The following is a 25,350-nucleotide window of genomic DNA, read 5'->3' on the forward strand; positions in this document are numbered from 1 at the left end:
AATGGAACTAACAAGTATGATTAATAAGTCATCCAAACACTGCTCAAATTTGTTTACCAAAATGCAGTATGCAGTACCACAGCTAATTGAGCACAAACAATGGACACTAATAAGTATGATTAATAAGTCATTCAAACACTTAATTGAGCAGAAAACATTAATTCAAGTCATTCTAACAGCTAATTCAAGTCTTCCAAACAACCTAATTCAAGTAATCCAAATAATACAAAGTGTTTAATATCCAAAAACAACTTAATTCTAGTCATCCAAATAATGGTCATCACTTCCATGGCTCATTTCCTTTGCTGCTAGTGGCCTTGTTGAGTTTGTCCCTTCTAATCTCATCAAGCATGCTTCTTGAGTAGCATGGTTTGTCTTTGTACCTCATCCCTTGCCTTACCTTATGACCAAGGTCTCCTGTGACTTCAGCAGATCTTATAGGCTGGCTTGCTTGATGTTTACCACCAAAATTCAAAGACTCTGCTAGTAGGCATGCCATGCTGCAATAAACAAATTTAAAAATTAGTCACTTCACAACTTCACATACCAATTCTATTGTAAAGAAAATATTAAACTTACATTCAGGGATGTATAACCACTTTCAAAGAACAAAGACTCTCATACCAACTATTTTTGATCTTTTATTTGGGTAAGTAGGGGGACCCTTAGAATCAACTCTTTTGAGAACAGCAGGGGCAGGACTAGCAGCAACCTCTATTACCTTTCTTGGCCTTCCTCTAGGCTTTGGACTAGCAGTAACTGCAGGTTCTTTTCTTGGCCTTCCCCTTGGTCTTGGAGGAGCACTAGGCATATTTTTTTTTCCTTTCATGGCCTACCCCTTGGTCTTGGAGGAGTTTCAGGTACCACAGGTGCTTTTCTTGGTCTCCCCCTTGGCATTGGGACATTGTTTGAAAGTGCACCTTGGTGCAACAAATTGTCCAGTGTCGAGAGGCAACAATACTTGGTCCAAAGATTGCTCCGGCAGCTTGTTTGAGAAGCAGCAAAGGTTTGAGATGCATCAAAGCTTTGAGAGGCATCAAAGGTTTGAGAAGCATAAAAGGTTTGAGAAGCATCAAAGGTTTGAGAAGCATCAAATGTTTGAGATGCAGTAGTGGTTTGAGAAGCAGCAAAACCAGCCCATGTTCTATTCTACAAGTAAAATGCAAAGTTATAAAAATTCAATAGTGCAGTGCAAAGATAAGAAAATTGTAGGATGGACATACCCTCTGCCAGCCTCTTTTATTGTGGTTTTTACCTCCACATTGGCTGCAAGTCATCAGCATGCCTGTTCTTGGCATTGTTCCAGATTTCTTTGTTTCACTAGCCTCTTTCCTTCTTGCTTTTTAGGGCCTGCCTGGCATTTTTTTGATGATTGGTGCTGCAATAGCAGGATTAGCAGACCTAGACCACATTGCCATATTTGTCATTGGTTGAATGTAGTGACAATATGTTTTCAACCAGTTCTCCTTGCTGCCGTAGTCATAGACATAGTCAACAGGTTTATACTTCTTGTACAACATGGCACAAATGACATGTGGACATGGTATTCCTTTGAGCTGCCATGACCTATAACTACATTTCTCATTGACAATATCAATACTGTGCTGATATGGACCATCACTAATCTCAAAACCATGCTCACCATTAAACACAATATTACAGTTCATTGACTTCCCCATGTTTTCTTCTAATGTCCTTAATGCCATTGGAGATATTCTTGTCACCCAAATGTTTGCAAAAGACCTCATCACACCTATCCTAGTCATTACCTTCACCCTAATCTCTTCTTGCATGATTATGATGGTCTTGTGTCTTGCAGCCAAGATCCAAGCATTAAAGCTCTCAGCCATATTATTGTCAATGATGTCACACTTAATTTCAGTATTAAAGTATACGTTACAAAACGTGTGTTCCTTGTAGTAGAGTAAATCCTCAACAATTTTCTCACCACCAAGCAGCTCCAATTTGTCCAAATTTCTCCTCAAATCTGCCTCAAATGTGCTTCTAGCACATCTCCAGAAAATCAGCCTCCTTTTAAGGCCTCCCCAATCTTTTGACCAGCTTGCAAGGATGTGTCTAGCACATTTCCTCTGCTCCACTTCTGGTAGCTGCTCTTTTATAGTGGCAAGAAGCCCCTGAAAAAGGAACAATTTAAATCAGCAAAGTGTAACAACATAAGCAATATAAATCAAGAGTTTAGTACCTTCTGCATATCTGAAATGACTGTGTAACCAGTCCCATCCCCTAAATTCAAGTCCTCAATCAATATTTTCATAAACCAAGTCCATGTGGTTTTGTTCTCATACTCCACAATAGCCTAAGCAATTGGCAACATCTGGTTGTTGCCATCCTTAGTCACAATAACTAGCAGTTGACCATTGCTACAACCCTTTAAGAAATAGCCATCTCACCCATGCATTTTCTACAACCACTCAAAAATGACCTTTTTAAGGCATCAAAACATATGTAGAAACCTAAGAAGCAAGGCCTACTATCTTCAAAGAAATTCTGTAGTAGACACTTTCACACACAAGTACTTTCTTCGTGATTTGTTCTCAACACTTCATCTCTGTAATCAAGTATTCTTCCAAAATCTTTTACTTGATCACCCATGATCTCTAGTAAAACCTTAGCTCTAGCTCTCCTAACAGTGGACCTGCCAACATGCACACCAAGTTCCTTCCTAATTGCCTCTTGGAGTTTGTAAATTCTGATGTTTTGGTGTTCAAAGAATTTATCTTTGTAAGGCCGGCTAGGTACTTAGAATTGCACATATAGTTCCTTGTTGTCTGAACACATTTATGTTTAGGATAGTATGTTTTGATTTGAAAATTCTTGGTTGAATTGTCCAGTTTAGCATAAATTAACCAAGGACAACCATCCCTACATGTGACCCTCACCCTTGAAGGCTCATTGACAAACTTATCTAATTGAATATGCTTCTGAAGTGAATATCTAGTCACAAAGATCTCTAAACTCATTAACACTCTGAAAAATCATACCAAGCTGCCATACTACCTTCTTACATGTAGGGTCAAACCTTATGTATTTACTTTCCCTTCTAGGTTTCAGGGTTAACCCCCCCCCCCCCTCAACATCATCCTCATCAGATGTACAATTATATGCATTAGAACTAAAGTAAAAGGGTGTCACGACCCCAATTACCAATCGTGCGGGCACCTACCTTATTATTACTAATAGGCAAACCCTTACCCATTAATCCATTAATCATTAGCCAGTTTCAACTTCTTTAATCTTTTATACTAAAACAATCAATGAACATGTAAATGAATATATAGTCTACCAAGTCATAATTAATAAATGATACAAGTGCGGAAATCTAACTATTACACCCCCAAAATTTAAAAGTCATCGTACAAGGACTCTAACTAACAGTGTCTAAAGATTGAAGTATATCTCAAATATAATAACAAAGAATGTCTGGAATAAAAATAGACATCCGGACAGAGATTTTCGTGTGGCATGGTACGGGTGTAAGCTCACTTTCGATCTGATCGAGCAAACTAGCTTCAAGCTAGAGATGTAGTCCGGATGAAATCCCTCGGAACACAATCGCACTCAAAAAGGGCGCAGAAGGTAGTATCGACAAACACTATGTACCGGTAAGCATCATAGGCCGACTAAGATTGGTTCACGCATATAAGTATAAAATCAACAAGATAAACAAGTATAGACACTTAACACTCAAATCCAAGTCACAATATCCCATAACGAAGTCACAAAAGATTTAAGCTTCTAAACCATAAGTCCGTCAAGTTTCAATAACCCCACCGATAGTCACAAGTCCAAGTTCCTTCCCTAGGTAGTCACTAATCCACAATTTAACCCGCCAATGATCATATCAATACCACAATGTACCAAGCTTTCAAAGAAAACACACCAAAAGCGTAACTAAACGAGCTATATAATAACGCAGAATAAAATGTAATGATGTGCAATGCAAAATATGATAATGTGCAATGCAATGCACTGACCAATCACTCGAACTGTACACACATGCTAACTGTGTCATTGCTCAGTAGTCATGACCTGCAGGGGACTCATGGTGTCCATGTACCACTCGTTCCGGATTCACTCCTCGGACCCGAGTATAAACCTTTACTTTGGAACGAACCTCGGACGCGAGCCACATCAATGTATCCCTCGTTTCCTGAATGAACCTCGGACCACGAGCCATAATCTAGGTCACATATGTGCCTTTCCATATATTTGTACGTAACGGTATTTCCTGTCCTCTTATTATCCATGCTCGAATCATCAAGTACCATGTATCAAATATTATCACAAGCTCAACGTATTCCAGTTCATTAGTATATATGGACTATGAACAATTAGCAATATCAATGTCAAACACAAGGCATCATGCCACAAGTCTTCCAAACTATTTCCATCATACATGAGTGTATGAATGCATAAATGAGTGTTAACGTGGTAAATCAATGCAAGCCAATAAAGCAACAATGGAGGTACAAGACATAAAGCCACAAGTCATATCAAGACTTGGATCAACTCAGCCATGAAATGAATCATACAATCGTATCAACCACCATAATAGTCTATGTCTCTCTTTACTTCCACATGTAGCAAGTACGCCCCATGACTAAGTCTTGTATTACTAAAAGCCTCCACTTTTCTATATATTATAATCAACAGTAAATTATACATCAAGGGTTCATCTACGTATTATCATAAATATATACATCACAATTCAAAGTGTCTAAACCCGATTCTTCCTTTCTCCGATGATACGTGTCACAATAAAAGAGAATCAAGTACAATACGACAATTCATGTAATAAGTCTAATCACACCAACGGGCAACTAGCCACCATCAACAACAATCAACCTAATAGAAATCTATCCCGAATCGCTGTAAGATGAATACAACTACACTTCATATTTCAAGACATAAAGTAATGGCGACGAGCCCACAAAATCAGAAGTCATACCAACCTAGCTACTATCCAACCCAAACACCATGTCCGAAGACCTAATCATTCTTTCTCCCATCAATTCTACATAATACATACGTTTCGCTAATCAAAGTCTAACTAAAGTAAGCCATAACCTACCTGGAATGCAGAACAGGAGCCACGAACTACTCCACACGAGCCTTCTATTTTTGAAGCGCACTCATAAATACCAAAGTCTAACAATATGATGCTAAGTAAGCAACAATCCATGTATTCAAACAAAAACGACAATTTGGGGAAGAAGACCCACTTACTTCTACCCTCTTCAATGGATGAAACCATCCTTTAATGGTGAATTTCTTATAACTTCTATCTCTACAATCATTAACCTTCAATTCAAGGGTTTCTAATCAATTTTACCCTTTCCAACAGATTTTAGAACAAAGATTCCATTTTTATTAGAACCCTAAGTCTCAACATGCAATTTCAACCATAAGAAATCAAATTCCTTTCTTAGAAAGTGATAATATATACTCCTAGATGATTAATCAGTAATAAAATAAACAACCCACCAAGTATTTAAGGGTTTACTAATTCTAGGATTTTCACCCACCATTGATGGACCTCTTAGAATAATCATGGAGCTTGAAGAATAAGGGAAAAGGAATAAATAAAGATGGAGACTTACCCTCCAAGATGCTTTTATCAATGAATGGGAAAACTGACTTTGGAGTCTTGGGGTTAAGGGTTCGAAGTTGGGGTATAAAATATAGACATTCTGGCCCCATTGGCCGCTGTGGTGGTCTCCAGACCGCTGCAGCGATCTCGCTATAGCGGCCTCTTGGTCGCTATGGCGGTTCTGTTGGACAGGTCCGTAGTAAAATGGTCATAACTCCCTCATCGGGAGGCCAAACGCGTCGATTCTTTTTCTTATAGCTTCGTAATTTTGATACGAATCTAATGGTTGGATGCGCAAGATGGAGCCATTTCTATCCACAAATCTTCGACAAAAACATCGAATACGAGCGCGATAAAACCCAAACCCATCCGAAACTCTTCGGAACCTCACCAAAACTTATGGACAAGTTCAAAATCATCATATTAACATGTTGGAACCTTCAAAACATTGACACAGGGTCATCCTAACCGGATGTTGACCGTGGTCAACTCTAACTTGCTAACTTAACTAGGTTCTCCCTCAAAGACTCAATTTACACTCAAACCTTACGGAGACCAACCCAATGACTTCATTAAGTCATAGATCATATTAACGGGACTTGGGGAAAGGGTTAACAAGGTTAAATGAGTCAAAACACTATAACGACTAAACGGGTCGTTACAAAGGGTTCATCACCACCTACCCTTCCTTCTAAACCTCTATTGTTAGGTTATGTTTCATCAAATCCTATGTCTTGCAACTTCACCTAAAGGTACATCATCAGGGTTAGGTTGCCCTTTTTTCTCTCTTCTAGTCCTTCTCTTATAAGCCCTCCTTTCAGCCCAAAATGTTCTAACTCCCTCATGTACATCAGATCCATTATCACCATCTGGACCATCAAATACTGCCACATGGTTAGATTCTACATCAGAATCTGTTGAGTGAGAGTCAACATGGTCACTACTTACTTGCTTTGCGTTTTTACCATCGGCAGGTTCAGTTTGTTTGGGTGAATTTTCAGCAGCTTCTATTCGTGGGGTTGAAGAATTAGTGGGAAATTGAGAGGGTGAAATAGTAGTGGCTGCAGTTTCAAGTGGTGTATTTTCAGTGGCTGGGTTCTTATTAGGGTTACTTTGAGAACCATTTATTTCACATTGGATACCCTCACCAACTTTATTAAAAGCATCACTATTTATTTGGTTGTTGGGAACAATATATTCCAAAGGCAATGGAGGCACATCTAGTTCATCTACCATGTGGCAGACAAAAATCTCCACAATGTTCCCATCTTTCAAACTTAGGGAAAGGTCAAAAATATCCTTGTCAGTAAGTATATCTACAAGAATGTCACTATTAGGGGGCTTCACCTTAAAACCACAACTTGGACTATATCCTAATTCCTTTATGTAGTCCCTAGGCTCAAAATATGACAACCTATCAACATCAACATCTAAGAATTCTGTACAATTACCATTCTCATATCTTGGCACACCACTACTTAAATCAAATACCCCACCATAAAACCATCTCAAAGTAACATAAATAAAGTCAGTCATACCTGAAAGTTACAAAGCAACAATACTTAACAAAACCCCTAAATTACAAAGCAACAATACTTAACACAAGCAACATCAAAGGGAAAGATATGATTTTTAACAAAATAGCAGCAATTAGTAACAAACCCCTAAAGTTACTTGTTCATTTAAGTTATTCTACTAAAAGAACCCTAAATTAACAAACAACCCGATTCAAAACCCTAGAATGCAAGCAAATAATTTAATGTGTCAAAACCCTAACAAGCAAACTATATCAGTAGAGAAATACACTACAAAATACACAAAACGAAAAAAAAAACCTGTAAAATCACGAATGATACCTTTCTTCAGCAAAACAAACTTCACCAAACTTGAGAATGCAAAAACGACCCTAGAAATCACTAAGTATTACGCGAATTAGTGTATATGGTGGAAGATAGCTTGAAAATTATCAAGGTTAATAGTGAAAATGCAGTGAAAATCGATATGAGAGAGAGAGAGGAGTGAAATTATTTTTGGTTTAAGTTTAAGGGGGTAAACGGAAAAGGGAGTTAAAATGCTGATTTGGAATTTTAAAAGTCGCGTGTACTACACGTGAGTTAAAAAAAATGGGGGTCACTAAACAATACCCACTTAAAGGTCACTAAAATACTGAAAAAATAAGACTGGGAGGGTTATAGGTCGCCCGCAAAGGTTGGGTGTATCATAATTAATCCGAGTAAACGTTGAGGGGGTATTTGACTTTTTTCTCTTCTATTAATAATAACCAAAATTAAAAACAGGAAAAGCTCGGCCGGAACAGCCATTTCCTTTTCTATCTGCAGAATGGACAGTCCCATTCTGCATTCAAAACAAAAAATACTAAGCCAGGTTCTATATAAAAACTACTCCCCTATTCTGATATACAAAAATATACAGAGAAGATACAAAATGTAAACTAATTCAGAAATTTGCTGGTCAAATAAATTTACTTTTCACAACCTTATGCCGGAAACTTGGCAAGTCTATAAGGGCCCCTTGCTTCTTTAGGTAAGTCCATGAAACTGGGAGTCATACAATACTAATTTTTAGCACACAGTTTGGACAGGGCATCTGCGACTTGATTACCTTCACGAAAGCAATGTCTAATTATGACTTGGTTTTGGATAGTAATCTGTTTTGTCTTTCATAACCTGACAAAGATGCCAAGGAGGTTTTGTTCTCCTTTTCAGCATATCAAGAACAACCATATAGTCGCTTTACAGAATTAGTTCATTAATGGAGTTGAACTGACACCACTTAAGTGTAAATAGAATTGCAGAGCCATGATCAATGGACTTGGACTGGCACCACTTAAACGCAAAGAGAGTTGGTGCCTTGATCCAGGTGAGTACTAAAAGCCATGATCAACTCCCCTTGATTATCAACTATAATTAAATTGAAAGACAAAATTAATGAACAAAAATCAATTAAACAAATTGCCTCCCGCAATAAAATCACTTTCTAAGTAAATTTTCAGAACTTGAAAATGCAATAGTCTTATGACGGGAAACTGATGGAGCATTAGAAATTTTGAGAAAGATGGCAGACTAAAGACAATCGGTTTAACATAGAGGAAGCCGTTTCTTGATAGAACTTTATGGCTTACTGCACAAAGCTTCTAATCTTGCCGATCATAGTATCCCATTAAAGCACCTAAGAGCTTTCCTTACACCACCAAAGTCTAAGTAAATTCCCAATTCAAATTCAAATGAAAATTTTCACTAATAACAAACTATGGCAACATCATACAGACTTAAAGTTCCAAAAAAGAATCAATTTCATTCGGGATCGATAGAGACATACATTCCAGAACGTGTTGCACCCAAACATACAAAGGTGAAAAGTAAACCTATATTGAAGGAGAAGCGGCAATTTTCATTCCAAGATCACGAGTTCTTAATTAAACCTTTATTCTTGTAAAAATGCAACCTATCAATCTACTAAATGGATGTAACTACTATTAAATCTGCAGGAAACTACTCCAACACTTTGCCATAACAAAGAGGTAAATCTCAGAAGAAACTTTAGAAAACAGTTGACAACCCGAACATAATGAACTCTACCTTTTCAATTTTCAATACCACATGTTTCTACTCAGGTGGGAGAAAAGGGAATATGACACTATATTTAAGACAAATGAACGATGTAAAAACAACACGCATTTGTAGTTAATTTCAAACTTTAGAATAATATGCAAAATTCCTAAAGTTCGAGCCTTATTAGGTCTTTGTCCTAAGAATTTCTAACTACTGCATATCATATCAATATTACAGTAAAATACTTAATGGAGATTGAGAACCAAAGAGAGTCAAAAATATTAAAAGAAAAAAAGAAATACTCAATAGAATACCAGCATATGGCATGCCTTCTTTCTGATGCACATAGGTTTTCTTCTTCTTATTATTATTTACTATTTGGTCACTTTTAATACGAAAATAAATTTTTGCCAGCTTTTTAAATTATTTACTATTTGGTCACTTTTAATACGAAAATAAAATCTTTAACAAGAATATCCCTAGTTAAACACAAAACAAAAATAATAGGAAATATTGAATTGACAAAGATTTGAACTCCATGAATTGTTCCTGGAGTTTAAATTTTGGGCAAAGTTCACGCTTAAATTGTACGAGTTTGAACCCATAAGCCATTCCTGAAATTTAAATTGATAAAGGTTTGAACTTCATGAGTCATTCATGAAGTTTGAGACGCTAATAAATATTCAAAATTAGAATATAATGTCTAAACTTCATGAGTCGGTCATGGAATTTGAAACTCCAGTAAATTTTTATGGAGTTGTTCCCTATTTTAGGAGGTGTATTTTTGTCCAGATATTATTTTCGCCTAAAAAACATTAGATATTTCTTAATCACACTTGATATTGTTACATAATGTATATAGACGCGATTCTTAGTAATGTACATAGCCACATTTAGGTAGCAAATTTCCAGGAATCCTTCTTTATTTCTTTCCTTTGTTATTACCTGATGTAGTGTACATACATTGCTTTCTAATTGGAATAATATAATTTCTTCCATTCAATTATATGGTATCAAAGTAAAGTCCTTCCCTATATGGATCCTCCATTAATTAGTGATTATTAGAATCTCACATTGACTGGGAACAAATTAGTGATCTTCTCATTTGAAATTAGGCAAGCCTCCACTCTTTAGTTAATTTTTGAAATTGAGTTAGGTCTAAAAATCATAAAATGATGACTAAATATTAGTAAGTGGTCCGAAAACTGATTATTGAAACTAGTTTTTACGAGAAACTTCTTCTCCTCAAAGTCAAATACTGACCAAGAAAACTGTTGCTCAACAACCTTTTGTGTGGACCCCTATATCCCAAAATTATGCACTTTTATTCCATGTGACTTCCCTCAACTAGTCTGATGTTAGATTGTTCACTAAATTGCAGCCAACCAAGAAAATAATTCTCAAAAACAAAACAAAAATAAAAAAGATATAGAACAACAGTTCCTAAAATGGAAAAAAGTAGAAGAATACAAAACCCAAAAAAGGTTTTCCTGTTTCCAGCTCACATTGAACCGCTATTCATTCACCTAAGAAACAAAATCGTAGAGAGCGCACACAAAAACAAAAGGGATAATTGCCTTTTTAGTCCCTTGATTATTGATGAATTTTAATTTTGGTTCTTATAATATTTTACTAAACACATTTAACCTTCAATTAACTGAAATATGTATTTTTTGGTCCCTTTATACAAGAAACATATGATTTTTAGACTATATCTCGAACTATGTTACTCTCAAATATGGTGTAACGTTACAAATTTCACACAATACATTGACAATTGAATGGTTTAAGGGCCCGTTTGGCCATGAGAATATTTCACTTTTTTTTCAAAAAAAAAAATTCACTTTATTTGAAAATCAGTGTTTGGCCATGAAAATATAAAATACAACTTGAAGTTGTATTTGGAATTTGAAACACACCACAAACCTTGTTTTCACTTTTTTTTTCACTTTCATTACATTCAAATAACCAAGTATTCTTTACAAAAATTATAATCAAACACAACTCCATCTTTAACTCCAACTTCAAAATTCCAAATAAAGTGAATAATTTTTTGTTTTCATGGCCAGACGCCTACTAAAATTTTGAGGATTCGTAGTCAAAGAGATCAAAACTGCATATATCGATTAATGTGCTTAACTAGAAATCACAACAACAACATACTCAATATAATCCTATAAGCTGGTCTGAAAAGGTATAGTGTACGCAGACCTTACCGAGGTAGAGAGACCGTTTCGTTTAACTAGAAATCGCAAAGACCAAAATCAAATTTTTTCAATATTTGAGGAACTACAAGTGCTAATTTCCCAAAACAAAAAAGGCAAACACAAAATAAAGCAGCACCATACAAATAGGCAAACAAAACAAAGCCATTTCCAAAACCTCTCAAATTCCTCATTTTCAATGGCTTCTTCTTTGGCTTTGCCTTACCCTTCTTCAACTTCAACTTCTTCTTCTCTATTTTCTTCATTCACTCACAAAAGCTTTGTTCCCAAACGAACCCGTTTTCCATGCTATGTTGTAAGTTCTTTTACACTCACTTTTCCCCCTTCATTCTTGAAATTTTGATTGGTTATGTTACACTGAACCCCTTTTAAATGAATTAATAATCTGGGTTCGACTTGTTTTTTTGTGTAATGGAAAATAATGGCTGGTCTATTATTTATAAAGGGGTTCAGAAAAATTGATTCTTTATATTCATTTTGCAGTTTAATGCACATAAATAATTGAATTTACATAATATTTCTATTCACTTTTTCCTTCATTATTTTAATTTTGCTGAATTTTTATTGGTTATGTTAAACTGAACCCCTTTTAAATGAATTAATCTGGGTGTAACTTCTTTTTTTTAATGGAAAATAATGGCTGGTCTATTTTTTATAAAGGGGTTCAGCAAAATTGATTTTGCAGTTTATTGCACATAAGGAATTGAGTTTACATAGTATTTCTATTCACTTTTTCCTTCATTCTTTTATTTATTTATAAGAAAACAATGGTTGGTCTATTTTTGATAAAGGGGTTCAGAAAAATTGAATCTTTATATTGATTTTGCAGTTTGTTGCTCATAAAGAATTGAATTTACATAGTATTTCTATTCATTTCCTGGTTAAAAGAAGTATTTCTTTTCTTTTATGATTCAGTTTTATCAGTTGAAACTTTGTTAAAGCTCCAATTTTGGTTGGTGAAATGTGTATGTTGCTTATGGGTATCTGTTTGTTTTATTAAGATGATATTACTATTAGTTTTTCTTTTTATAGAAGCTTTTATTGACATTAGCTGATAAGAATCAACTGCTGAAAATTATATTTAAGTGTTTAAACTGATTTGACAAATAAGAATTTACGTGTTTGGATAAAAGTGTTGGAGGTGATAATAAACCGTGACGTGTGTGGTTAACATGAGTAAAATTCTTTCAAAGCTATTTAATGTAAATTAAGAAGTGTCTTTACAAGGAGAAGGATGAATGTGGAAATGGAATGCTAAAGGAGTTAGGGGTTTGTTTTGGGAAGATTATTTCGGGGATTATAACTGTAGAAGTCTTGGTTAAACCAAAGTGCTTATACGCTAAAGAGTCATAAGTTGGCTCGGCCGACTTATGACTTTTTAACGGATTTTGATTTATTAGCGCTTTTGGTGTTTCCCAAAAACGTATAGATAAGCGAAAAGGTGCTTATAAGTTGGTTTAACCAGCTTATAAGTTATCCCGAACGCCCTCTTAGATATCTGTTTTAAGGGGTTGTAGTATTCTTGTACTGTTAAGTGAAGGAGAATCTGAAAAAGATAAAAGTGGCTCAGAAAAATTGACCCTTTATATGAATTTTACAAATTTGGCGCAAATTAGGAAATTGAGTTTGACCTGATAAAAGAAAAGGAAATTGAGTTTGCTCTGCCTTTCTGGCTTCAAGCTCCAATATTGGCTGCTGAAATGTTGATGGTACTTATTGCACTCCATACTTGCTTTCTTATTATAATACCTCTACAATTTGTTTTTCTTTATCTTATATCATTTGTTTGGGTATCAGAATTGTGAAATAAGTGAACCAGTTAATGGGAAGCCTCACGTGCCAATCATCAATGATGGAACACTTCCAAACTTCTTGCAAGCAAGGCGCCTACAGAATGCAGTTAGTAGAAACAATAATAGGCTGAAGATATTCACTGGAACTGCAAATCCTTCGCTTTCTCAGGTAAACCAGACGATTGTTGATGGAGTTATGTGTATATACTGTGTTTTCTTGAATGCTTTGCGACTGCCAAAGTCAGTTTAGTATATCTTTCCATCATATTTATTAAAATAACAATCAAGATCTTCTTATTTGTTTTGTACAGCGTGAACAATGGAATATTGAAATTTGCGTCCAGAATGAAACAGTTTTGTGCTTCCCCAACTTCAAAATAATAATTTAGTGGTTTAAATTTGTTATTAACTGATTACTGAAATTGGAACAGCCTTACTAGCAGGGAAAGAAAACAAGTCCTCTGGGGACTGCCTCCAGTTGTACATTGTTCTTGACTATTCTAGCCTGCTCAAGGATATAGTTTCGGGATTTGGGGTGGAGAATGGTTCGCTTTCAGGCTGGATATTTCAGCTTTAAATTTTCAGTACTGATCAATTATTCAGAATTTCTTCCTTTTAAGTATTGCATAAGAAGTGGGGATAGAATTTAATTCACTTATGTTCTTTCCTCTGTTTAGTCTTAATTTCTAGCATCTAACTGGTTGAATACCTGAAGAAGCATAGGAACAGAGAAAGATAGAAGATTAATGAGCATTTTCTTTTTGATAATCATGGTGTCCCGTGCACCTCGCCTAGTTCCAGGGTACCTACTACCTCCCACCAGCACAACTGCACAAGTACCGCATAACTCTATCCACGAAGACTTGGACAGATAGGAAGAAATTACCTAGAATTTTTGCCTCCGCTCGATTTGAACCTGAGACCTCATGGTTCCCAATCCACTTCATTAACCACTAGGCCACACCCTTGGGTGCATGAAAGATTAAGGAACATTTCTTTGTCTTCTCTGTTCTTGGGAAAGGGACACAATTACAAAGATATCTGAAACTTCCATTGTAAAGAATATCTTTTTAGTAATTATTCACTTTTCTCCTCAATCTTCAAAATATAAGAATCATTGCTACTTCTAGCCGTGAAACCCATCAGACTTCTTTTCAGTTTATTTATGCTAGCTTTCTCATTTCAACTGATGCAGCATTTTTTGTCACTTAGGAAATTGCTTGGTACATGGGCTTTGAGCTGGGAAAGGTGAACATCAAACGCTTTGCTGATGGTGAAATTTATGTCCAGTTGCAAGAGAGTGTTCGAGGCTGTGATGTCTACTTGATTCAATCCACCTGTCCTCCGGCCAATGAAAACCTTATGGAGCTTTTGGTAATGATAGATGCATGCCGAAGGGCTTCTGCCAAGACCATTACTGCAGTAATTCCATACTTTGGATATGCCAGAGCTGATAGAAAGGCAAGTTAGATTGTGTTGTAAAGTTTATGCTTGCAAGCTTCAAGTTTTTGTTGGTCAAGTTTCTCTGCCTCTTTGTTTGTTTCTACTCCACCTTGAGGTGGGAATGGGTGTGGCATTGACCTTTAGGACCTTGCAAATTCAGTCTCTCTGTGTCCTTTCAGTTGGCTCTAAGGAGTCACAGATAAGTAGACATTTTTAACTGCATTGTATTACGTTCTAAAAATCATAAATTTTCTTATCACAGACACAAGGTCGTGAATCCATTGGTGCCAAATTGGTTGCGAACCTTATAACTGAAGCAGGTGCGGATCGTGTTCTGGCCTGTGATCTGCACTCTGGGCAATCCATGGGTTACTTTGACATTCCAGTGGACCATGTGTACTGTCAGGTAATCTCTTCTGTACTGCTGAAAGTGGTTAAGTATTGCCCATTTTAAATTGGCAAATAAGCAGTCGCCATTCTTTGCATGCACAGCCTGTTGTCCTTGATTACCTTGCTAGCAAGAAGATTTCTTCTGATGATTTGGTAGTGGTCTCTCCTGATGTTGGCGGAGTTGCTAGAGCACGTGCCTTTGCAAAAAAATTATCTGATGCACCTTTAGCCATTGTGGACAAAAGGCGGCATGGACATAATGTCGCCGAGGTAGATACAAAGCTAAACCTTAGTACTGCAGTTTATTGCATTGATAAGCTCTTTTGAGGGTTTTCTTCTTCTTCTTTTTTCAATAAAAGTATGACCTAAAAATGGTCAATCACATAAATGCACTTGATTTTTCTTTTTTTCCTTGTGGAAACAATGTTTAAGTTCTGGTCTCGCAATATAGATGAAGTGAAGCTCTCTTTAAAAATTCTATGAAACTTAGCAATCTGTTGTCCTTATAGTTGTTTACCATCATTTAGCGACTTTATTTCTACTTAACGGTCAATTCCCCTCGTTGGCTGGACTACCCTACTCTTCAACAACCCCCCCCCCCCCCCTTCTTTTAATTTTTTGGTTTCTTTTTCCTTTCGTGTTCTTAAGGGAATGGTAGAAGGTGAAAAGGTCCTTTGAGAGTACTCCTGTCTTTCTGTCCAGGTTCAGGACTGTCTATTATGGCTTGCAAGTGACTAGCAGTCTCAGAAGTTTCTTTTCTGTATAGTAGGCTGTATTTCCGTGTTCAGTCTTAGTCTCATAGTTTAGAAGCATTCCTCCCAAGTCAAGTAAACTGTTACAGATTCTCTTCTTTGGGACAAGTAAGGTAATTCATTAACAGAGTATCAAGAAGGTACTGTAAATGTATTAGTTCTATGGACCTAACTCCTTTATGTTATGCTAAATATTGGCTATTTTCGTGGGTCACTGATTGTGTTGTGACGTGCATCTATCTGCGCTTCTTCTTTAGTCTACCTCAACATGATTTTGGTTCTGTTAAATATGGTTTCTTCTATGTGGGGATCATCTTTCTAATTATTCTTTTTAATTTATCACTTACATCTCTTGATTAAACATCCAACTAGAGGGGGAAAACCCATAGCAGATTTTCTTGAATGCAAATGAAACAGTGTTGTCGAGCTATTATACTACGCAAAGCATTAAACTGTGTTTGCGTTTCTTCTTGCAATATCGCTTTCAATGCATCCTATTGTGTCCTTGAGTCATTAATTTGTTGTGTTGTAGGTTATGAACCTGATAGGTGATGTTAAAGGAAAAGTTGCAGTTATGGTGGATGACATGATTGACACAGCAGGTTAGTTGGACGCATTAATCAAATAATCATGTCAATCAAAACCTGGATAACATAAATGGTTTATTAGTCCTCATTCTTTCTAATATCATGGGCACTAACTGAAGCAGTGAACTAAAACAACTGTGATGATCTACTGAGTATCCTCTACCTTTAGTTGTTCGCCCTGAAAACTTTTTAGTTTTTTATGTTTATCGTTCTTCCATTTCCGCATCTTCTTAAGATTATGAAATTTGCCTCAACTAGAACTTCCACTAGGTGCACACGTGCAATTTGGAGCTTCTTTTTTTTTTCGTTCGGCTCACTCTCTTGTTATGAAGAGGCCAGGTTTGAAAACTATTTGTTAACTTTCTGCTAATGGGTCTTAGGGACTATTGCCAAAGGCGCAGAACTTTTGCATCAGGAGGGCGCACGTGAAGTTTATGCATGCTGTACACATGCGGTTTTTAGGTAACATTTGCCATATAATTGACACGTTATACTGCATAAAGAACTCTATACGTATACACATTATACCCTTAGTAGAATGGTTAGCTGGGTAAATATGGATCTACTTCAATACAATCATCTTGTGCGAAACAGTTCTATTCTTTCGGCAGACCTTCAATCAATTCTTTTAAGGCTTACTATTCCATTTCTATTTTAAATGTTGTTTAAGGTTTATGGCACACCATTAAGAAAACCATTTAATAGCATTAATTATAAGGATTATTTGACTAGGCTACCCTCTACCTCTCTTCAAATTACCTTTTCTCTCTCCTCAGACCTTTTTAGATCATTAATTGGAGAAGGGTTGATTTGGAAAAGATAGTTAATGCCTTCTTGGTTTCCTAAAACAGCACTTATCATGGACCATATTTGAAAGGATAAACAATAAGTATTTAAAATGGACATGAGGTAGTATTAATTTGTACAATCATTGATTTTCAGACCCATAATGTGTTATTCTCTTAGCAACTGCTGTTCTTTTGTTCCTCTGGTTCCAACAATTTTACTCATATTGTGTTTGCTTGAGTTGCCTTTATATTAACTCACTTTTAATATTCCTGTTCTGACAGCCCCCCTGCAATTGAAAGGTTGTCAAGTGGCCTTTTCCAAGAGGTCATTGTCACAAACACAATTCCCGCGATAGAGAAAAACTATTTCCCGCAGCTGACTGTTCTTTCAGTTGCAAATCTTCTCGGTGAAACAATTTGGCGGGTGCATGATGATTGTTCTGTGAGTAGCATTTTCCAGTAGGTAGGAGAGATAGTGGCAATCCCTCAGGTGACCGGAGCTCTTGTTTAGCTTCTGTATTTTTTGTTCTTTTTTCTTTTGGTCCGAAAGGTATTTTTAATTCTTCAAAACATCTTAGCTTATTTCGCTCTTCCATCAGTTGACCCCTCCATTGGCATGCATCTTTCCTTTACTTAGAGGTGACTGGCATGCAGAGTGAACAAATTGTTCTCTTTTTTCACCTTGTTTTTTCATTGTAGCCAAACCACAGTAGGTCCTACATTTTTGGAATATTTTGTTCTTCTTTAAGTTATAAGTTAGACAGTTGGAAGGATAGGAAGATGGAGACCATGTGCTTATTTTTTCAGTTAGTATTGATTCATGCTCTGAAATCTGATGACTATCAAGGCACAGTATTAATCCAGAAAATGCTGCTGTGACATTGTCCCTCGTCTTCGCCAAAGGTCGATATGACACTCGTGTCGAGCTTCAGTTCCTGCCTGAATTTTGATTCTTGGACCCGTGTGGAGCTTCGTTTTATTATGACATTAATTTGTTTTAGTAGAAACTGGTCCATTTAGACCTATTGGAAGGAGGACAAGTTGATTGTAATATGATGTGCATGAATATTTGTTCAGAAGTTCTTGTTATTTTATTACTTAAATTATCCTGTAGGATATTTTATCAAATCGATAAAAGGACTTCGGAGATTATCATTGCTAGGTCTGGAAAAAAAAACAGATAGTATTTCAAGAAATCAGAAAAAGTTTCTTTTGAAACATTAAAAAAAAAAGCCCTCTAATGTACCGTAAAGAACTTTATTTTTAAACAACCAATCTAATTGTAAATACTTTTCCCCAAAAAACTCAATACTAGAACCTAAGACAGTTGTAACCTGGAAAAACTCCCCCCATTTTTTGGCTTGCATGATGGAGACAGCCAAAGGTAGGGGTAAGGTCCACATACATCTTACCCTCGTCAGACTCCACTTGTGGGATACACTGGGTATGTTGTTGCATGATGGAGACAGCCAAATCAAAATCTTAATATGTAATTATGGATTGAGAAAACCATATGTTTGATTAAGTCAATAACAAGGAATGTACATAATGGGGACTTGGCGAAGCTAAATTTCTGGCCTGATGTATCAAATGAGGATGTCTTTGAAGTGGTTTCCTCAGCTGGGATTGAATCGATTTCTTTATTCTACAAGAGGGCCATCTCAGACCAGTGAAGGTCGGAATTGACCCACTTAAGATTCCAATTCAAGGACGATTATCATTTATCATTAGTCTGTAAGTGTAACTAGCGCCCAAGCTGACCATCTCGATTGGAATGAAACCGATTAATACTGAACTGCTAAAGATGAAAAAAATGCAAGGTAGAAAGTGAGAAAGTCTCGTGACATTCAAATTTGATTTTCGAAATAAAAGATTGAGCAGCTGCTGAAGAGGAGTTGTAGAAAGTAGTTCTGGTAAGAGATAGAGTTTGACTGATAAGGGCATTCTGTGAATGAAGAAATTGACACAAACCTGTGCAGTGGGTGTCAGTCCATATGTGATGGACTTTGTGCTCTATATCATTTTATACAATGCTCTAAATTGGACTAAGAAATAAGCTCCAGCTAGAACTTTCCTTCATGAGTTAATGAAGGGAATGTAACTAGTAATTTTATTCAATATATTTATCTGTTCAATTAATCAGTTACAACCATAAAACTTCTTCTGTATATGTAAGAACTTTGAAATGGCTACCTAAACTGAATTTACTAAGCTATACAGCTATTCCCTTCTTTTCAATGGGAAATGTAAACAAACAAAGAAATAAGAAGAAAAATGAATACCTTTGGATGAACTAAAATTCACACTATGGGAAACAAGCCTATGAACTAATACAGTATAGGATGTCCCCGATCAAAACCAAATACAAGGGGAAAATCATTAGTAATTTTCTTTTTCCAATGACTATTTAGATTTAAACAACATTATACACATTCTGTCGTAGCCAGCTTTTCGTTGCTCGAGTATATGATGTTCATCCTTCAGAAGTTAACATTTTGGTCTTGATACAATAATTGCAGTCTTATCTTTTGTAGCTCTTCTCGTCCCGAGTTGTATTCAAGAAGTTTCTCCAATGAAATAATCATCTGTTAGAAAGAAAACCACATAACAAGGTAACTGTCAAAACTAATTTTTTTCAAAAAATATATGATGTTTAGGTAAACAAGAATTATCATTACTTTGTTTTTTCCAGTTGTGTGGTGTTAGTTAAGTGAAAGATAAAAAGTAGTTTAGACGAATACTCTTCTGATTAAGGATATTAAATGTTTCCTTTAAGGGGGTGTGCAAGAACGTTACTTTACAAATAATATGGACCAGAGGCAGTAATTTAATGGCATCAATGTTAACTCACCTAATTTCAAGTTTGATGACAAGTTATTTGCAGAAGCTTTAAGTCTTACTCTCCAATTTCTAGCAGAATGTCAGGATGAATTGCAGAACTTTTAACATTGAGAACTCTCTGGAGCTTTCTGTGGTCAAATATTTCCACTTCTACCGAGAACATTGAACTTACAGGCCGATGATCTGATAGTCTTAATTCTGCTCGCTTGTAAAAGAGCTGTTTTATACCTTTTCCCAACCATAGTATTCGATCACACCTGCATAACGTAAAGAAATACTCATTTCCATGTAACAATAAAATATCATGCATCTCGTGACCCTTGTTGACTCCAAGATTTTGCGAACTTGTTTGTTGAAAGCAATTTTTTTTCACTTACCATGCTGGTGATCTCTTCTTTTCCCCTTCTTTAGTAATTTCTCCGTTGTATCTATCACTGTTGAGTTCATACTTGTAAGTTGGTGCAAAGTTAATCAACCCTTCCTTCCAACCACCAAACACATGTCCATGTCTGAGTTCTTTGTTTAACTGTTCATGTGACGCAACACTATTAAGCTTAATTTTTCTAGGAGCTTATGCATACCAATGAAAAAGACAAATTTTAGTTATGACTCACCTGATCACTGTTGAGAAGTTCATCCCATTGCTTATTGGCAACAAGTTTCCGTACCTCAGCATCTGCCATACTGATTCGATAATTTAAATCTCCAAACCAGAATATCTGACTGTAGATATTAAAAGAAAAATATATATTAGTATACAAACTCTTAACAGTTAAAAATGTTAAATCCAACTTTAAAGTACAGCTCTAGTACTTACTCATGAGATGGAATTGTTTGTGGTTCATCTGTATCGGTGTCAAATAAGGATGAGAAACGAGTACGCCTCATGATTTCATTGACATCAGAGTTACGCCTTTGTTCAGCTCCATCCTTTTGTCCGGATGACAAATGAGAACAAACAAAGCATAGCCGCGACTGGAAAAGAGACATGCTCACAGAAACAGATCCCTGTACAGCAACATTAATAAGTCAGCTCTTAGTTTTATTCAGTGGCAGTAGCTTTAATTGGTTTGTGAATCATTTAAAATACTATGCAACTTGAACGACAAATGCATGCTGATATATTTGAGCATTGAATATATCTGTAAGACTGTAACTGAAAGAAGAAGTGATACCTTATTTCCCATGTATCCCATAAGTCCGATTCCAACAGCAGAGACTTGCAAGTTATTTATATGCCTCCTTAATCCTCTGCGTACCCAAACTGATACATATATACCAACCATCTGCTTGCTGACAATACGAACATACATTGGACGCGACTTCACTGCACAATCTAGAAGTGAACTTTCTTCTTTGACCTCTGGAAATTCTTCGAACAAGTCATTTTCCTCGTCACAAAATTGATCAGAGCCATCAGAAAGAGCATCAAGAACCACAGGTTCTTCTTGTTTATCCATCCACAGTAAACCTAAGTTTCCCGAGCTTTGATGCACCCTTTTTAACCCTCTACCGTCCAAACCATTGTCAAAAGCTAGAGGATTGTCTATGTTACCAAAGCCAACTCTCGCGGTACTACTCAACACTCTCCTCAACTTCAAATTAGAGGAAAGAATTTGAGGTGTTACATCCAGTGAACGTTCAGGCCAATCCAATCTACTGTCACAATCAATGCCATATATCCTCTTTAAATGGAGATTGTTTCCTAGTCTGATAGTATTATTTTCAAAAATCATAGCTGCGTTGAGTGATGCATCTGTCATTTGAGCCAGCGCAGGAGCATCAGCCACATCAGCAATTATGTCATCAGCCGAAGAAGTCCTTAAAACTGGAGAGGGTGGAGCACTATAACTCTTGAGCTTAGTTTCAGGTTCCTCCGTCCTGTTTAATGTTCTTCGGATGATCGCCTCCCATTTTGGAACTGGTCTTCGGTTTTCTGCTCCCAGTACATTTCCAGCACTCAGAGGGACCACCTCTTGGAATCTGTAAAGAGCAGACACAAATTCAATATAGGTTGAACTCATTTCTGTAATCTGATTCTCAACAACCAAAATATTTCAAGTCGTATAGAACTAATTATTAGCAAAAGCATTTTGTGCATACCCGAGAATATAGATATCTGCTGGTTCTTGCATACAAAGCCATTCATCGATGTCTAGATCCTCATCTGGAAGTCTTCCTGCCACATTCCAAGTACCTACGGTAACTCTGCAGAAAAATCAGGGCTCATGTAAATCTATAAACTCTTCCAACTGGATTTCAGGTCTCAAAAAGCCAACTAGCATGTAATTGATTGTATAAAGACAAACCTGACTTCTTTCGTGTTAATATACTGAGCTCTCAAAGTTTCTGATTTCCCTCTCCGGTGTCTCGGAGCTGAAGGTTTCCCTAAGAAATTAAAGTTCAACTAGTCAATATCATAATACAACTTTAAAAGTGGATTCCACAAAGATTGAAAGCACGGTGAATTAAACTAGTATATCCCATGCATAAGTATCCAACAAGTTAAGACCTTTCTAGCCATATATGAACAATACTTCAGATATTCATCTAATAAGGTCATTTAATTTTGGTTTATCACCAAGAAATGTAAGTAAGAGGAGGTTTTTTTATTCAGACAAAAATCCTTTAAAAAGAAATTGAAACTCTGCTTTTGTGGCGAAAATTGACATACTACTGATCTTTAGCCCAATGAAAAAGATTTTTGTCTGAACTATGCATATGAACATGAATGAAGAATTTCTCCAAGGAGTGAAACCGAGCTACAAATTAGGGAAGGAATTGATCTTTTCTCGAAGGATATAGGATTTAGGACACAAACTTAATGATCGAACTGGGGAGTCTCAGTTTAGTATAGTTTACTTGATAAGTCAAAGCTCAACTATAAGCAAAAATAGAAATTAAATATATGCAAAGGTTTTTTATTCAGACAAAAATCCTTTAAAAAGAAATCGAAACTCTGCTTTTGTGGCGAAAATTGACATACTACTGATCGTTAGCTCAATGAAAAAGATTTTAGTCTGAACTATGCATAAGAACACGAATGAAGAATTTCTCCATGGAGTGAAACCGAGCTAGAAATTAGGGAAGGAATTGATCTTTTCTCGAAGGATATAGGATTTAGGACACAAACTTAATGATCAAACTGATGAGTCTCAGTTTAGTATGTTTACTTGATAAGAAATATATGAAAAGGGGTATTCATTGGAAATTTTGATTAGTACCTGTAGTTTGAGTCTCACACTCGTTAAGCTTCCCCGGTTTTCTATGTTCATGATCTTCAATAATGCTTTCATCTTTGAGTGAGCAAGCTGGAAAATCACCAAGAGAACAATCAATCAATCCTAGAACATAAACCAAGAAACAAATTTTCATGTATAATTTATGAAAATTTGCATACCATCATCCTCACTCTCCGTTTCGGTGTCAACTTCATCTTCACTAAAATCATACACCTGAGGTGCAATATTTAGCCATTTCTTCATCACAATTGATGGCCAAAAGGCCTGTAACAAAACACCAACCTCAGCTTACCATTGAATTGAAATAAACTACTGAAAAAATACTAAGTACTAGTACTAGTACTAGTACTAGACGGAACATGAAAACACACCTGAGATCTCCTTCCCCTTCTTGCTTTCATTAGCATAGCACAAAAAATAAAGTTGAAAAATAAAGAGTAAAATGCTTCAAGATTTGTTCCTAAGAATGCCAACAGTGGCACAAAGGCTTAAACTGTTTGCAAGAGTTGTTGTGAGTTTAATATGTAGTACTATGTATTTAAGGGGATTGAAAACAGGTTGTCAATGGTCAGACTTCTCTACAAAGAAGATTCTTAGTAACAACAAATGGAAAGGACAGAAAAAATATTGGCCGAAAGGTTAACTGATATATGCTGTCCTCCAACTAGCATATCAAAATGTTTAAAAAAAAAAAATGGGAAGAAGAAAAAGAAAAATTGAATGGTCCTGAAGGTTGTCACTTTATGAAAAACAAAAGCTTGCTGTTAAATGTTAACTGAAGTAAACACAAATAATAAAAAGCATAAAATATTCAGGGAAGTTGGAAGTCACTGTCAATTACTACAAGAAATCTCCAGTACTAAAATATTGAAGTAATGGTTTGCACTCCTCAAAAATCTCAACAGGGAAAGTGGGCAAATATAAGCCATTGACACCAAAAGTTAGGACAGATTCTATACTAATAAAATATTCCATAGGCATATCAGTTGTTATTGCATGGTTGTAACTACAGGACAAAAATTAATCAAAAATTTCTAAATTAAACTGACCATATTAATGTGAAATATTTTAAAAAGAGTAGGATCTAGTTAAAAAATGTAGTTGATCCCTTGTTTAATTAAAGCCTTATTCAAATTCACTGTTGAGTGATCAAGCTACAGGTCTTGGCTCCTCACTGCACCTAGAGCTCAAGTTTGTTTGACCAACCAATTCTAATTAGGCTGCCAACCCCTTTTTCCTCTCCCTCATAATGACGGATTTAAGACTGGTTATGAGGGTTCAATTGAATTCTCGTTCATGTTAACAAAATAGCGGATCAAACTAAATCCATTACTTTTGACTTCGAAATTGTACACATATATGCAAGCAAAGACAGATCCAAAATCTTAAATTTATGGTTTTTAAAGTTATTATATGTATATATTTTAGTGGATTTCTATCGTGGTGAAGCCTTTTTTTTTTTTTTTCAAAGGGAGTCAAAATAAAAAGAAATAAACACACGAAAAAAAATAAAGAAAATTCAACATATAGTATATATATAGATAATATTTTTTACCTATCTACACAATGTAATTTTTCAGCAAAGGGATGTCAATTGGCACCCGTTTGAGCAAGGTAGCTCTGCTTGGATTTCTTAACACATATACAGAGCCTGGACCAAACCTATTGGATTCTGCCGAACCAATACTTCCTATGCTAGATACACCCTGGTATGCAATTAGAAAAATACTATACAAGTAAATTGATTAAACTCAATATTAAACCACGTACACTAGTTTGTGCAATTGCCTCAAACCCAATGTAGCCTTAACCAGAAACTTAAACATTTTTTAAAAAGGATTTCAATTCTTTTAAGTCAATTTGTTAAGTGAAGTTGTGACTGATAACGAGCAAAACCTAAAACATGAATTAAGAAGTGCAACTTGTAAAGAAAAGACACCGACTGAGTTGCAGAAATAAAGATAAGCAGTTAAATAATGACTTCATAGCCAAGATTCCAAGACCCCACGACCAAAAATATGTGGTTACCTTCTTATGAAAGGGAGGAAAAAAGAAAGAAATTCTCAGACTATAAAAATAACAGGATTAGTCAATGCGTCATTACTA

At 35.9% G+C, this 25,350-nt stretch overlaps 2 protein-coding genes across 2 annotated transcripts; one reads left to right on the plus strand and one right to left on the minus strand.

Annotated features, from left to right (window-relative positions):
- The first annotated feature begins 11,494 nt into the window (after positions 1-11,494).
- Positions 11,495-18,240, plus strand: LOC132030231 (ribose-phosphate pyrophosphokinase 1). The gene is made up of 8 exons (XM_059419762.1): positions 11,495-11,703; positions 13,206-13,370; positions 14,414-14,662; positions 14,907-15,050; positions 15,137-15,304; positions 16,319-16,388; positions 16,754-16,835; positions 17,444-18,240. The coding sequence occupies exons 1-8, from the start codon at positions 11,587-11,589 to the stop codon at positions 17,622-17,624; spliced, it is 1,176 nt and encodes a 391-aa protein (XP_059275745.1). The 5' UTR covers positions 11,495-11,586; the 3' UTR covers positions 17,625-18,240.
- Positions 18,241-19,201: 961 nt separating this feature from the next.
- On the minus strand, positions 19,202-24,129 carry LOC132030230 (type I inositol polyphosphate 5-phosphatase 2-like). Its single transcript, XM_059419761.1, has 11 exons — positions 23,616-24,129; positions 23,403-23,508; positions 23,227-23,313; positions 22,312-22,390; positions 22,106-22,210; positions 21,178-21,985; positions 20,820-21,010; positions 20,617-20,725; positions 20,380-20,528; positions 20,013-20,259; positions 19,202-19,746 (listed from the first exon to the last, which is right to left on the minus strand). The coding sequence occupies exons 1-10, from the start codon at positions 23,649-23,651 to the stop codon at positions 20,058-20,060; spliced, it is 1,872 nt and encodes a 623-aa protein (XP_059275744.1). The 5' UTR covers positions 23,652-24,129; the 3' UTR covers positions 19,202-19,746; positions 20,013-20,057.
- Positions 24,130-25,350: the final 1,221 nt, after the last annotated feature.

This window comes from Lycium ferocissimum, chromosome 9 (genome assembly GCF_029784015.1).
Source record: "Lycium ferocissimum isolate CSIRO_LF1 chromosome 9, AGI_CSIRO_Lferr_CH_V1, whole genome shotgun sequence".
Lineage (NCBI taxonomy): Eukaryota > Viridiplantae > Streptophyta > Magnoliopsida > Solanales > Solanaceae > Lycium > Lycium ferocissimum.